Consider the following 16,270-nt stretch of genomic DNA (forward strand, 5'->3'; position numbering starts at 1 on the left):
CCAGCTACAGACAACAAGTGGCAGACAGAATGTGAACTTTTGTTGTGTAATTGTAACAATGAGCATTCAAACACATCAAACCAACAATATAGTAAAAACACATGCAAAAACAGATTTTGCACAGGTATTGCACTAGTATGCTTACAAAGGAGCTTTTATGAACACCTGTGCACCTGGTAAGACTGGGGGAAAAAAAATCAACTTCCATGTACTTTATGCATTGCCTGTTGGCACCTATGTCCCATTGAACTTGAACTTCGCTTTATGGCATTTTTCTCTCCTGAAATTAAGTAAAATTGGAACATTGTCGGAAGGTAATTGAGAGTAGATGTTTCTGAGATGATTTTTAGATACAAAGATGAGTTGAATCAGGTCGTCTTTTTTTGTTTTAATTTTTAATTTTGTTTGGGAAAGGCAATTTCCATCAGAATCAACAGCACAAAAATACCAAATTTGTATTTCCATAGTCCTTTTCCTGTTTATGCAACCCTTTATGCATACGGGTGAGCAACAAGAGTCAACGAAGGACACAGTTCGTGCGGTGAAGGACAGTCCTCCTGGTCCTTCATGAGCATCCATTGTCACTTTCCTGAGAACATGTCCTTATACATTCCACTAAATTAGAAAGCTCATTTACCCGCATTAACCTCTCTCTTCAACCCACATGCTTACAACCTGCATAGTTGCAGTTTCTGCATCAACATAGTAACAATCTTAAAAAGACAACTCTATACATTAAAGTGCGGGTCGGCTTTTTTAATGCATGTTTAATACAAGCCCGGATCATCAGACATGCATGTAGAATAGATACAATTGTAATGATACTCGGCGACCGAGAGTGAACAGCATAGCATATCTAGTCTTTCTGGCATGTCAGGTATTTCCCAAGAAGTAACCTAAACATAACATGATCTATACATATGGGGCCCTGCCAAGTATTCTTATCCAATGTGTCTGTATTTTCCAGTAATCTTAAAAAGTCCAGCGCCTGAAATCTGAAGTTGATTCAGAATTGTCATTAGCAATGAAAATTAGCAAATCATAATCTAATCATTATAATGGGAGCTATTCATTCAACACCTATTATCCATGACTGAAAGCTATTGTTTTTGTTTTTGTTTTGTGTCTTGTCACCTTGTATCTAACCAATATTTTTTCCCCACTTTTATGCTTTCTATTAAGCATGTCATCAATTAAAAGCCAACACCATACCATAACAAAGTCAGTTCAGCTGTCATTCTAAAAAGGAACAATTATTTATGTGCCTTTATCATTTAATTGCAGTAATTATCCAGGCACTAGATTTGACTATTAATGCCTTTAGATACAGAATTCTCCCTCTCTTTTTTTTTCTCTCTCTCATCCACTTGCTTGCTTTCAACTGTAATGGCCGTGAGGAAAATTGGCAGACATTAGTGCATTCAGCCCATATCAAATCAGTTTCTCCAACACCCTAAGGGCTTAATAGGAAACAATAACTGAATTATGACATGGATGCTAGCCAATTGCTCACAATTCTGGCCTGAGACAAATACAAAAAAAAACAAACAATGGCAGTAATGTCTCAAAATAATAGCACATATTACTCCTAAACTATTGTCTTATTTAACCTTGGTGAACTGTAGGTGTGGCAGAACTAAGGTAGAAAAAGGTTTCTGTAAGTACTGTTTAACACATCTATTTCTCCCTCTCCCTCTCTCCCCCTCTCCCTCTCCCTCTCTCTCTCTCTCTCTCTCTCTCTCTCTCTCTCTCTCTCTCTCTCTCTCTCTCTCTCTCTCTCTCTCTCTCTCTCTCTCTCTCTCTCTCTCTCATGTATGTATGTGCATATATATCAATCTGTCTTTTTCAAACCAATAAGGATCAATTTCATGACACAGTTTGCACCATAATATTAATATCATTTTCCATTACTGACAAGCACACCTGGGATGAAGGACAACTGTGTTGTGCAGGCTAATGCAATGCTCAGCCAAGCACACACAGGCAGGGCAGCCACAGGACTTGGCCTATATATCACACTGCAGGATTTAGAAAGATTTAGCACTTACAGACAAAGCTACAAGCTATTTCCAAATCCTGGGATCTTTTACAAATGCACAAGGCAAGATATGAATGTATAAATTCTATGCTTTACTAGTGTATTTGTACTCCTTCTCGCTTGCTGTTGATGATTATGTCTGTTATATTACAGTCATTCTATTTCATATAAATTGAGACATTATCTAAGTTTCTCTTCCTGACAGTAAATAACAGACTGTTTAGTAAGAGACGCTGCAAGTTCTATTGACACAAGCAAGACTTGACACACTCTAATATTTGCTGTGAAATTGATTTCAAAACTGCTGAGACAGTAAATACTGCTGAAAATACTTGAAAGTGAAACAGACTGCTTTAGAAAAAAATTACTTGGATTTTTTGAAAAGAAAACAACAAAAAAAAAACCACAAAAAACCAAACACAAAAAACCTCACTCCAGTTGCTCTAGGGCCTCTTATTTTGTAATTTTTAGCAAGCAATTGCCACTTTTATGTGATTTGTGTTTTTTTTTTTTTTTTTACAATTGCTCCTAGCTCCAAGTATACCTCCTCTACAGACGGTATCAGGCAGGAAAACCTGCTGTCAGTCATCAGTGGTCATTTTCTTGACTTCGGTTATAACTGAAAAACTATATAGTGACTTAAGTAACTGAAATCATCTGACATGTCTGAGACAATAATACTGGACAGCCGATAGACAGCTTTGGCTTCCTGCGTCTTTGATTACTTATGTGCACTCTGTCATCCTGTTGGTCAACATCAAGGAACACATCATAGGAGATGTCAAACTAGGCAGGAAATTACAGAAAGTTCTGACATGCTAGACAACAACAACTAACAATTGGGCTTGATGTTGGAAAATTGTCTGTAATGACAAAATCGGGCTGAATTTGTGTAGTCTGATTGTGGTATAATGCAAACACTAGCAGAAATAGCAACATTAGTATTAGATGGAAGTACATACTGTAGATACCATACCCTCTTTGAGATCATTAATAAAAACCCTTTCATTTTGATACACCTGCTGCCAGTTACTTTCATCCCATTTAAATTTAAAATGCAAGTTTTAGCAAAATGCAATGGAATAATGGATGATTTCCAATGATCATCCTCTGATTACCAAACTTGCAAGAATCCCCATCATTTTACCCTACATCTATGCTAGTGATTACCCTTGTGCCAACTTTCAGGACATTAGACTTTCAGGACATTAGACACTTCAGAGATCAGAAAGTCAGTTTAAAGATGGAGCATAAATTGTGGTGCGGCTGAGAACAATGCTCCTGGCCTAACCTCAAGTATTATCTCATAGGCAGCAAAAACCTTCTGACACTAACCTTTATTAAGAGCATGCTCAACAAAAGGAAGCAAGTTCAGCAGTTCTTTTCAGTACCAAACCCTTGACCATTTTGCTGAGCTCATCCTTTCAAAAATGATTTACTTCCTGTCAGCTGTTCAACATTTATTCACCGCTCAAGGTCTTTTTTTTTGTGTTGGAAAAGCTTCCATATCAAACAGACAAATCATTCATCATAGGAATGTGTAGAAGGATAAATATTATGATCTCTTTTATTCAATATTCACTGTTGAGAGAGTTTTATTTCACTCTTTCAAGGTTTTAGAAAACAACAAAAGTGGTCTAACTTACTGTGTTGGCAGTGAACTCCACTGAAGCCTGGTGGACACTTGCAGACGTAGCCAATGAAGGTGTCGCCCCTGTAGGTCTCACTGATCTCACATGTCCCTCTGTTGTGGCAAGGGTTTGGATGGCATGGCCCTGCATGGAAAAGGTTTCATGTCACTTTTTAAAACTGGCCAACAACTTTTACTTTCTCATTTACTTTGCATTAAAGCACACAATGTTCAAGGTAATAAATTCACTCAGATGTAGCACGCCAAAAAAAAAAAAAAACCCAACTAAACAAAAAACAAATGTGTATATTGGACTACTTGAAAAAAAAAAAATTTAATGCAAATTATACTGAGTTAGATCTTGTGAGACAGAGTGTAAGTAAAAGTGTTCGACAGGCAGAAAACTGAGGATGTCAGGAGAGCGAGGGGTGGCCGGCTTTCAGTGTCTGCTGCTGGTCTCTTTGGTCCGGAGGGTACGGCCAACCGCTTCATTTGGGGAAGAACAGCTGAAAGTACAGAAACGATACAAACTCCAAAACACAAACAAAAGTCAAAACAAATGCAACTACAAAATCACGCTGCAAATAAAAAACACGCTGTAAGGAACAAAAACAAATGCATAAATGTCAAACGCGCCCCAAACCTACAGGGGGCGCTCCAGGTTGTCTCAACTAAACGGGAGGCAGGTATAAGGGAAAGAGTGAGATGACTGCGGGTCAGTGCCATGCCCATGCTGCTGTGAATGAAAGCGCCTCCCGTTGAGTCAAGACAACCTTGAGCGCCCCCTGTAGGTTTGTGTTTTGGAGTTTGCATTGTTTCTGTACTTGCAGCTGTTTTCCCCCAAATGAAGCGGTTGGCCCCAGTCAGCCACCGTAGTTTTGTGTGTTAGTATGTCTTTGGTTCTGCATCGTTTATGTATTTGCAGCGTTTGGCCGTTGCTGTTCATTTGCCCTTGTCAGCCACCGTAGTACGGCAGCCCAAGGCACCATCTAAAGATCATTGAATATGTCCCCTACAGGAAGGCAAGACTTCATTCTCGCGGTGCTAAATGGAGAGCAAGGACTAGCTGCAAGCTAGTATCAGCTGTATCAGCTATATATGCAGAAAAGTATGCACGCCAACACATGCATACGAGAACAGAGATTGCAGAGGAGAATTGCTCAACCACATTTTGTCGGCAGAATACTAAGTGGAATACCCTGAGTAAGATGATATCAATGAATCCAAAACACAGTAGGCAATTAAGTAGGTCATTTGTGACAATAGAAACAAGTGTTTATGTTTAAATAATTAGAGAATTAGACACCATAATCTACCTTTTTTTTGGTCTTAGCATCTCCCGAGAAGGCCAATTATAGTAGTTCACTGTATTTATTTTCTACAGTGAAAAACATGATTTTCTCTAAAAGAGCTTTTGCTTGAGTGATTGCATAGACTCCTGCTCCACTGGGTATGAGGCACAGGCTCACTGGATAATTAATAACTGACCTTCTGCCATTGATGCTGCTACTTCTTCTTTGAATAACATAAGGTTTAATATACAGTAACAGGACAGTGCAAGACAGTTTTACAAAAAGCCCTGGATGCTACTGAGAGCCCTCACATCAATGTTTGACCGTTTTTGCTTGATAACTTTAAACATTCAAAAATAATGTTTGTTTCTACTTTTAAAAATGTATCTAAGCTTGGTTACAACGAGTGTATTCTTGTGTGTAGGATATAAAACACATTTAGAGAAGATTATTATCAGTAGCTAGTGTGGAATGGAAATTAAACCATAGCAAGCAGAGAAGTTTAAGAAATACATTGAATTTAGTTACTTTACATTTAATTAGAAAACTTAGTATGGAAAGTATAATTATTGCACCCAGGCTTCCTTTGCTAACAGAACTTACCTTCAAATAATATTGACTGATTTTTCTTTTTTCTTGCTTTTTTTTAAAAAACCTTTTTGCTTTTATTTGTATTCAGAGCTTCCAGTCATTTTGATTGCTGGCCCACTTTGTAAAAGTTTCCACATGTTGTTCTTCCACACAACATAGACTACAAGAGTTAATCATTCCTACCTAAAATCAATGGGTTCTCAATGTATGCTGTGCACTGTCCAGGGGTCAGTGCAGTTCGGTACAGAAATGGCCCCAATGTGCCAAAAACTAATTTGCATGGAGATTCATATTCATATACACTATGCATATGCAATCTTGCTTTGTATGCAGCAGCCCATTCATCATCACCATTGTTTTCTCTTCAGTGTTTGGGTGTAGAGCACACTGGGAAGCCTTGTAGCCGCTAGTGAATTCATGCTTTGGGGATTTAAAAAACAAAAGAAAATAATTTAATCAATAAAAGAAAAACAAACAAAGAAAGAAAAAGTAATGCTGGTAATGATTAATAACTCAGTTGGAGTGTGTTCTGTATGTGTATGTATGTACTGTATGTGTGTGTGTGTTTAATACATTCCCTTCTTAATGTTATCTCTTTGGGGCCAATGATGATAACCATTGCTTTCAAACTTATAATGGCCAAATGCATATGACACAGCAATATGTTATACAAAGAGTAAAAGCCAGTAGATTGGCTGAGGAGTGCTACTTCACAATGCAGGTATCTAAAAACAGGTGCTCTTTGGATCCAAGGACATATGAAACAAAAAGAGAGGTTAGACTTGCTTACTTACTTTGCTTCGTGACTAAAGAGTACTGTGTAGACCTGCTCTTTGTGAAAAATGGCTTGAGATAACTTTTGTTGGGATTTAGTAGTATATGAATAAAACAAAATTGAATTAAGTTTATCAATAAGTCATAACCAAACAAGACCTGGTCAAAACTTAGCGTGTGGCTGGACCAGTGACAATTTGTGACAGGGATAGTCTGTGGTAATGTCAAAAATGTTCCTGAATATCAAATGTTGATCTACAATTTTCTGCTCTAATATGTTTTGTTAAATTATATATACTGAAGTAGCATATCACATGACATGTTAATAATGTTGGCCATGCTAACCAGCTGCTAACTGCCATGTATGCTGGTAAAATTGATATTTTGTGTCTTTGTATCTATCTTCCATGTGAGATGCTTAAGTAGGTAAATGTGTTTTCTTATAACTTATTTTTGAGACTTTCAGTCCCACTCAGAGTGAGCTGCGCTTGGGGAGCCACAGTAAAAGCGTCCTGAGGACTTAATAAAAACTGTTTGCACCAATTAAAGGCCAACAGAGAAACTCTAACACTGGGCTGTTCAACCAATGGTGTAACTTCATCACTCAATCAGTGACCCAGTGGCGGACATTCGGGGTTATTAGGCTGGTCTGTGGCCGGTTCAGCCAAGGATACAGGACACTGAAGATGACCAAACCCTGTAATTTCAACGTATTGGGACCAAAAATACTTTTTTTCATAGTCTTACATTTTCAAAGAGATGTCTGAAAATCAGCTTTGTCTCTACCTCGCCAAAATGATTAGTTTCAATATCAGAATTGGATCACATTTATTAAGTCTAGAAAAGCTGCAAGATTTAGTAATTTTATCCCCATTCAAATTAGCCGGAGGACTAGTAAGAGGTTAGCTGTCTCACCCAGCAGAAGTCCCTAGTGAGCATGCTCTATAGGTGCATTGGGCCCATAAAGCTTACACAGTGTATTTTCATCTAGGTAATTTGTCTTTACAGCAGGAAGTGGATTTTTTGGCTCAATGCACTACTGAGCAACTTTCATATGAATGAATGGTGTCTTACCCCCAACACTGTATCTCATTATACATCCATGGTTGAAACATGTAGGCACTGAGCTCATTTATTAAAGGCTTTTTTAATTTTTGCAAAGCAGTGTGGCTTGGTATTTTTTTGTTTATGATTTATTGATCACAAAGTAAAGTAGGAGTCTAACCACTCTCTCTTTTTTTTTTGGTCTCATAGCAATACATTACTTAGCTGGCAGTGCCCACAGCTTGGTGCCATATTAGTGCCATCTAAAACCTCCCTCTAGGGCTAACCTGCAGCGTGGGGCCAAATGTAAATGATGAGGCCTTGACGCAGGGTTATTGGTTTCATAACTCAAGGACCTGCCTAGCTGTCTCATCTTTTATACATCAGGTTGTACAACTGTGCAGAGGCTGTCAAAACTTTGTGGAATGATATTGGATGGAAAAAGTTTGGAAGGCTTCCCCATTGGATAGTAATGTAAGCATGGGTAAAGCTAAGGGCACGTTGAACTAACAAAAGAAAGTCTAGTGGTTTATATGATAACGTACAGTCAGTCCAAAGGTTTTAAAAGTCGGTTGACAGAAGAACCAGAGGAGGTGAAAATAATTTGCTTTTCTGTGAATGTTTGAAACTTCTAAATCTCTTCTCATCTCAGAATATTCACAGAAAAATAATAAAGGCAAGAAGGTTGTTGATTTAATATTACAGCATGTGGCCGAGCAAAACGTTGTATTCCTACAATTTTGTTTTCGCAGACAAAAACTTGAATGTCACGTGATTTGAACGCAGTCCTATAGAAAAGAATAGGGCAGAAAAATTGTACTGTGGACCAACGTAGCTGTGATACATGTTGCTGTGAGACTGGGTTGTAATATCTTACTGTTGACAGGTAAACTGTGCTTTGAAAGCTCTTATTTCATTTTAAGTGATGAGTCTCAAGGGTGAGACTATCATGCCCTCTTAAGTCAATCTGACAAATGAACAGCCATGAGCAAAAAACTTGACAATGTCAAATAAACGGGTGTGGCCTTGACTTGTATGCTATATCATCCGTTCGACCATTTAAGACTAGCTAAACCCAGAAAATATATAGGCTTAAAATAAAGTCAGCGAAGAAAATAAATAAACAAATACCACAAGCAAGCTTATTATTGTTCTCTCATTGGAATTAGTAGGCCTCTGGACATGAATTACAAACAAGGTAATCCTATCGAAGTCATACCATTTCAAAGGCAGGGCCTGTATCAGTAATAATGAGAGCGGTGGCTAATCAGTTGAACAGAGGAACGTATAATAGCTTCACAGAGACCTTGCTCTCTGAGGGAGTGGGGGTGACAGGTTTCAGGGCTGTTTTGACGTGACGATCTATAGTCGAACCTAGGCGTACTGACAGCCTCCCTAATGGAGAGTGGATAAAGGAGCAAAAAACCAAGAAAGTAGGCAAAGGGAGGAAGGAGGAGAGAGAGTCAAAATGAATGTGTGAGAGAGATACTGAAAGAGTGTGCTCTGTGAGACAGCTACATTTTAGTCAGGAATTTGTTATTTTTTTAGATATTAAAGAAAAAATGCTACAGTGCAATATTTTAAACAGTGTGATTTGCTGATACAGCGATTTGATTAGAATTGGGTGACAATTCAAAACTGAGAATGAGGGAAAGGCTGCATATTTTTACATCCAGTTTGTTGAAAAAGGGGAAAAAAGCAACAAAAAACCCTGATTGGCTGTAACAATATTGCGAATGATCATGTGCCACATGATTGGATCCCACTAGGACATGTGGCATTCATAGAAATTAATCCACAGCCTGAGGATGCCAATTTGCCAATAGGAAAACACCATGGGGGATATTTACTTGCCAGTCTAGACTGGACCTGCTGTCAAACATAAGCTGTTTCTGAAAGGTACAATTATGAGAGACACAGCAAGTTGTTGCATTGCTGCTCTTTATTTTCTTTATTTACGTTTCTTTTTTCCCTCTTTGTCCAAATTTACACCTGCTTTTCCCAGAGGCAACATTTCAGACACAGCAGCCAATCAATAATGACGAATCAGGTGCTGAGGATATTCGTATACATTTCCTGTCACTCCTCCCATATTTTGAATCTCTGACCACAAGCCTTTAAATGTAAATTGCATGAGATCAAACGTGATTTTCATCCCTTTGTCCAACGCAAAAGTCTGGATGCAATTTTGACTGTTTAGTGCCTAAAAAAACAAGTAAACAAACAAACAAAATAAATCTGTGGTTGCTGGACTGAAAATACATATATTCATAGATACAAGGCTTGCAAATATTAGCAGTGCTGTATTTCCCATTCATGTAACGCCATTTTGGGAAATAAAGAGCTCTATTATGCTCTGATTAATTCACCAACAGACCATTTTTAGTAAAGTATGAATGCACAAACAAATGACATGCATGATGGAACCAGCAGGTATTTATGGATTCAGAGCTGCACATCACAACACTTTAAAAAGAAAACAAGCTGCTTTTTCCAAGAAGAGCAAAGGAAGTGGATATTGTGCGTCATCTGAGAAGACCTCATTGGTGTCTCGGTCGATGCCTCTTCACTCTGCTTGTAAGTTGTGTAAGACGTGTCGGGGAGATGCATGATCTGAAGGAAACATTGGCAGCTTTCTTGCGTGAATGTCAGCTGCTTCTCCGTAGAAGCCAACGCTCACTCTGTGATTGATGTGAGGCCATGTTGTGCCCGGCATGGGCACTGTGATTTCTTTTCTGGCTGCAAAGAGAGTCCAATCAATCAGCTGTGAAAACCTGACCAATGGTTAAACACAGTATGCATCCTTTGTTTCCTCGCGGATCAATCACAAAAGGCATGACATTTTCAGGGTTAAAGCTACACATGTGCTCCTATATCTGAGCCGACAGCTGTCGCAAACGTTAACCTGTTCAAACTTGTTCTATGAGCAATATTAATTTCATTATACTGCACTTTATAACTTAGCCCCTTATGAATGATACAGTTTACAAAACAAAATACAATGCACCACTGAAGCTGGAAAGCTTGAGGTATTAATACTCACTTGACTTCATAAGAGGAATATAATTAAGTACCAAGCCTCTTGTTCACTCAGTTTTTCTATTAGAGAGTCTCAGAGAAAACATTCCTCTGTAAAAACAATGGGAACAATATATAACAGCTGACAATGACAATTGAAAGAAGGAGGGGGAAAAAAAGAATTAAGTCTTGCTACTACTATCCCCAGTGTTTACTTGCTCTCAATATCCTTTACATCATTGAGGTCATGAAGAGGTCAGACAAAGCATTATTGACTGACTAGATGTCTGTCTAAAGATTTCTACTTATCCCGGTGAAGTGGGTCAGCTTATGAAGCCAGATGATCAAATACAGAGTGCCTTTAATTTAATACTCTTTACTAACAACAAACAAGCATCTGCACGCAACTCGATCTTCCCTTGACGGCTGCACCGAACAACACTGTCCCTGCCCCTGCAGGAAGAACTATCCTAGCTGAATTTCACTTGCAATTTCTGCCTCGCACATAGTGCTGAGTTAACAAAGACAAGCCAGCCTTGTCACACTTTTATAAAATTTTAAAAGAACATATTTCACGTGCCACAAGAGTGTGAAATTTACATTGAAGCTCCTCAAGCTCTGAATGTGCACCCAGGCACATCACAGAGAAATCTGACATGGCCTAATTGTGTCAAATCTATTTTAACCTAGCCCCGTTTTATGTGATGGCTTCAGTGGTTCACATGCTCATGGTCACTGCACCCAACCTTCACCTTGCCTGATGAAAGTTGGCACCTCACCACCGATATTACATCAGTGCTCTCAGCATGAAGCTCTGTAGGTTCAAGCTTTTAGTAAGACCATGGCCTCCTATTCTCCTGTGCCCTTGCCATTCTGCCATTTCAATCTATCAGCATTTGACAGTGTCAGAGACATGCACTTAAGAGTTGAAACCAGTAACAATCGTGCAGAAACAAAATGGTTTGGAATATGTCAAATAAATATCCAAATGGAGAGGTCACGCTGGTAATCAGCATCATTTTTGAAGGATCCAGAGACAGGTAGGTTGTCTTCTCAGAGACTAAATGTCATGGAAATGTCAGAGCGGTGTGCTTGTCTCCCAGAGGTCTATAAAGAAGGCATTTCCCTGATTGTAATGTTAGTGAGAGATGTCATATCGTATATACTAAAAGCAATTAACTTGAAGACGCAATAGGATTTCAAACAATCAGACACAGACTGGCTCCAACCTGTTCAAAGGAGTTATATTGTTATACTGTGTTCTGCTTTGAGACCACATCTTAGTTATCCACTTAACCTTAAGGCCCAATTATGCTGCTGCTTGCAGTCTCAGTGGCATCCGCTAGTATTTTGAGACCACAGGTCTTGTGCTTTTATAGGATTTGTTGGGGCACCTGCAGCATTGCGGTGAAGTTCATCCCAGAGAGGGACCTCACCCCACCCCCACCCCCATCCCCACTCCTCCAGCTTGCTCTATCCCCGACCTTTTGCAATAAAACTAGTGAGCAGGTATGTGCCCTTCATAGAGCCTCTTCAAGCTGCACATTACATACCTGTGAGGCAACTCGAAGCATAATGTAAGGTTTGCTTTACCGATAGTAGACACCCTGTTGATCTGAATGGCTGTTGTTAAGGTAGACATTTACTCAAGAGTCTTAGTCTATGAAACATTTAACTCACACAGAAATGCCACAATAAAGTAACCCTTTCTTCTATGCTACTTCAAGAAGACAATTACGCAGTTAAGATGTTGATTTTCCCTTTCATTCAGTGTAAACTGAGAACGTTACTAGAAACAAGACATTAAGTCTAAATGCAAGTTAGCATGTGTGATATGTGCGTGAAGCAAAACATTTAGTGTACTGGGATATACAGTACAACCACCATAAGAACACATCAAACTAACACATATCTATTTAAATGAACAATGGCAAGTAGATGACAGCACAACTATTTTATTTTCCATGTAATAATAATAACAACTTAATTTGTGTTTTACAAGTTGTTGTTTTTTTTTACAACAAAAGATATTATGTGTACCAAGTGCTTCACATAAAAAAGACATAAAATGAACATAAAAACATGTAAATGTACATAAGATGGAAAAAACCCCACTTGATAATCGTACTAATCACAAGATTAATTCATGTGAAAATATGCTGAATGCATACTTGAGTGGTGGTAATTTGAGAATAAATAGGTGAAAACTCAGAAGGTGTTTCGCCATGTGTACACAATCTGTAAAGCGGCACCAAAGTATCTGAAGCCATAAGCAAACAAAACCTGGCTTTTCCCAATGGACACAGACTCACCCCCAGTCTTGATTAAGTAAAATAAGCCTCTTCCAGCTTAGCATAAAATAAGACACTCTTATGCATATGATGAGCACATCCACTGCAGCTGAAAGCCCCTGTAGAGCTTTGAGCATGTGACAGTCTGAGAGGACAAATTTCTCAGAGTTGATTTTGAAGGGGAACATTTTCTTCTCAATGTGGCTTTTTAAGCATTAAAGGATCTTAATGCATAATGAAAGACTAGTGCCCATTAAAATCACTTCCTATTTACTATATAAGAAGCTGAAAATTAAAATAATTACAGTGGTGGTAATATAATTATGTGACATTAAAGCCTCACACTATGTCATTAAACAATATAAAAGACAGTTAAACCAATTAATGTTTGTCAGTGTTACTCTCAGCTGAACTATTATTGAACTATTTTTATGGGAGCAAAAATGTAAAGTTACAGTAAGATCCTCATGTCATTTGTGTTTTATTGTAATCAGGAATTTTCCATATCGCACAATGTGAATATATTTTCCTAGAGGTAAAGAAAGGATCCCACCTTAGCTCAAGCAGATAAAATGTAGCCAGTTCTTTTTCATTTTATTATTGGATTGTGACAGACGACACAATGAAATCCAATAGTCTGTCATGTTTAGCACACTAAGCAGATTTTCCTCCCTCAACCTCAGACTTTCATTTTAAATGGTATAGACCGCCTGCAGTTTAGATGGTGGGTTAATGCTCATAGACTATGCAAGAATATACAATCATAGACAGAGTATAATGCACACAGGAACTAAAAATAAATATGTGGCAAATGTGTTTAAGAATAGCCCATTTTACAGTATATGAGCCAAGACAAAGGGTGTGAATATGTAGATTGAAGATGTGAAGACTGTGAAAAAGACAGCTGATATGCTAAATTCTTCAAAGCTGTCATGAGTAATTTGGCTTTCCACATCAGCCTGTCCTATTTTCTTTCTGAGTCCAGTTCCAGGTCAGTGGTCGCAAGTCACACCTAATTCGGGTCGTTATCCGATAATTATTTCTTGTGCCATTTTCTCTCATTCTCCCTGTTATCTGAAATGTGTAAAGCTTCAGAACAAGGGATTTATTGCTGTTATTCTTGCAAACATCTTTATGCTATTTATATTCATGCTGGGTTAATACAGTATAAACATTATAAATAACAGTTGTTATTATGTCATATATTTCTTATGCTGCAAAGATTACATACTTTCCAATTGTGACTGATCTCCACATCCACATTGTCGTGTGAATTTCAGTCTATTTTGTGACATTTATGCCACCAGATAATCAAACTCTAATGTGTATTCTAGAGAAAAAGTTGACATTTTAATGCTGACATTTACATTAAAATGTTCAATTGTAACTTATTGTGTGAAATTAAACTTTAATTGAAAAAGTTAGCATTGGTGTTCTATTTATTGTGTGTTTATGTGCGCATGCCGGTGCATACGTGCCTTTCTATTTTTTCATATGACTTTGAGATAACATGACAGCACTGCAATAACGAACTTTGATTTCTTGGTTATTACGTGTTATCTAAATAAATCATTGTTGTTTTAATCCATTTGATCTCAAACAGACCTGCAGAGATGAATATTAATGACAGAGGCACGGACAAAGACAATTAGATGCTGAGGATGCACTAGAAAGTCAGTTACGGTACTTCTCCAGGATGTGAAGTGACATTTTAATTGCATCACTGATGAAGATAAAGCAGGTTCTTGTTTACTGTTGTCCTCTGTGGTCTTGCTTTTGTAATAAAACTCCTGTTACATGAGTTCTTTTAATAATGAGAAGCAGTACTTCTGAATGCCAAATATGGTCTCCAAGGAACAAGAACATTACTGTATAATAATTCACACATCTTCACTTAAACCTGCAGTGCGGAACTTTTGACTTCCCCTTCTGGCTTTGAGAGTAATTACATAAACACTGTTGATGTGTGTTTTATAATGTATCCCCACCAGCTGGTTTTACCCAGCCGGTGGCCCCTCGTACTTCCGAAAACTTCAAAGCATTTCCAAATAGGCGTTCCGAATATTTGTTTAAAACTATCAATAGTCCTACAGCGAAAATTACAACAATTTTAAGCCATTTACATCCAGTATGCCACTATGTCTCGCCAAGAGCCGAGCACCCGACATGATATGTTGAGATGGGTCGGGATGCTAAACATGACGTCATTTCGCTAGCAAATCTGAGGGGAAACCAATCTTTCGTGGTTGACATAAAACGCATCATACACTTCTTAGAGAGTGGATACACTGTAAATTCAAATTGATGGTAATGGGTTGCATTTAATGCTGTGAGGCATTGTGCTCTTGATAAATGACAGAAAGCATCTGAGATAGCTGTACACTCAAGTTAATGGATTATAAAGTTAACATTAAAGCACACCAAGAAAAAATTCCACACACATCCCTGAAAATGAAGCTAAATCCTCAGATGTTCAGAACATTTCACTCACAGTGAAAAGTAATGAAGCAAAGCAATCACTGGACTGAACTGGACTTAAAACTCTGTGCCAGAAAGAAAGGGGACATTTCTCATGAGTCACACTATTAGAAAAGGTTTCAACAGGACTTTCTTATGAACACGATACTATAAAATGATATAATCATGCTGATGACCAGGCATGATCAGTGAGTCGATACAGATATTAGAGTCATTGATAATGAAGGAAGGAAAGGGCTTGGCCAAGATTTTCTCTCTCTCTCTCTCTCTCTCTATCACACATACGCACACAATCATGCATACATTCGCACAAATGAAAGGAAATCATGTTACCAAGCATAAAAATTTCCCACCTGCTGAAGTCGGTTCCTCGCCATCTGCCGCTGTGGAGACATAGAAGAGAAAAAGAGGGAGGAGGGGAAGAAAAGGAAATTCAGATTAGCTTTATCACAACTATGGCACAGGATTCAATGCTGCAGCTGCATGTAACACACCTGATTCAACAATATTATTAATCGCGCTACGAACTACCATATGGGTAGTAACATTTCCCATTAAAATTCAAGGGAGCATAAACGTAGACCCACCTGCTACCTGTAGGGTGCAAGACTCTACCACACACTGATGCTGTGAAACGTAACCTGGCACTGTGTCAGAGCCCATCCCCCATTCATACATAGGAAACTATGCCACGTCCTGGTCGGTGGCCTCTGACTAATACGTGTTCATCATTCTGGACCAGTGTAGGATTAGCCCCCGTGGCATACATACTTCCTTGCTGCATCCCTGGCTCCTAAGCTCCAGTTCAGCTCTGTGGCTGAGATTTGGCCTGTCTACTGTCATTACCACAACCCTCTGTCTCCATCATCACATGTAAAATTGCTCCAAAAAATGAGCCAGAAATCTGGACACGGTTGCAGTGGCAAAAGACCAAGGGCATCAGATGCATGAGATGACAAATTAGACTGCCATTACTGTTGTGGGGGTGTTACTGGATGAACAAATTTCCTCATAAACTCTAAAAAATCTAAATAAATAATCCCAGTGTAATATCAGTGAAGCCCTGTGTGTGTGTATGTATGCATTGCTTGATGGATGGATGGATAGATGGGCA

The 16,270-nt window shown here is 38.5% G+C and overlaps 1 protein-coding gene across 1 annotated transcript in view; it reads right to left on the bottom strand.

Moving 5' to 3' along the window:
- The window catches only part of LOC128364940 (EGF-like repeat and discoidin I-like domain-containing protein 3), a 95,325-nt gene extending 79,506 nt beyond the window's left edge, over positions 1-15,819 (bottom strand). The window contains exons 1-3 of the mRNA XM_053325556.1: positions 15,744-15,819; positions 15,510-15,539; positions 3,685-3,813 (exon numbers count right to left, since the gene is read on the bottom strand). Of these exons, the coding sequence (XP_053181531.1) occupies positions 3,685-3,813; positions 15,510-15,539; positions 15,744-15,819 (235 nt within the window). The remainder of the gene's footprint in view (positions 1-3,684; positions 3,814-15,509; positions 15,540-15,743) is intronic.
- Positions 15,820-16,270: the final 451 nt, after the last annotated feature.

This window comes from Scomber japonicus, chromosome 9, assembly GCF_027409825.1.
Source record: "Scomber japonicus isolate fScoJap1 chromosome 9, fScoJap1.pri, whole genome shotgun sequence".
Classification (NCBI taxonomy): domain Eukaryota; kingdom Metazoa; phylum Chordata; class Actinopteri; order Scombriformes; family Scombridae; genus Scomber; species Scomber japonicus.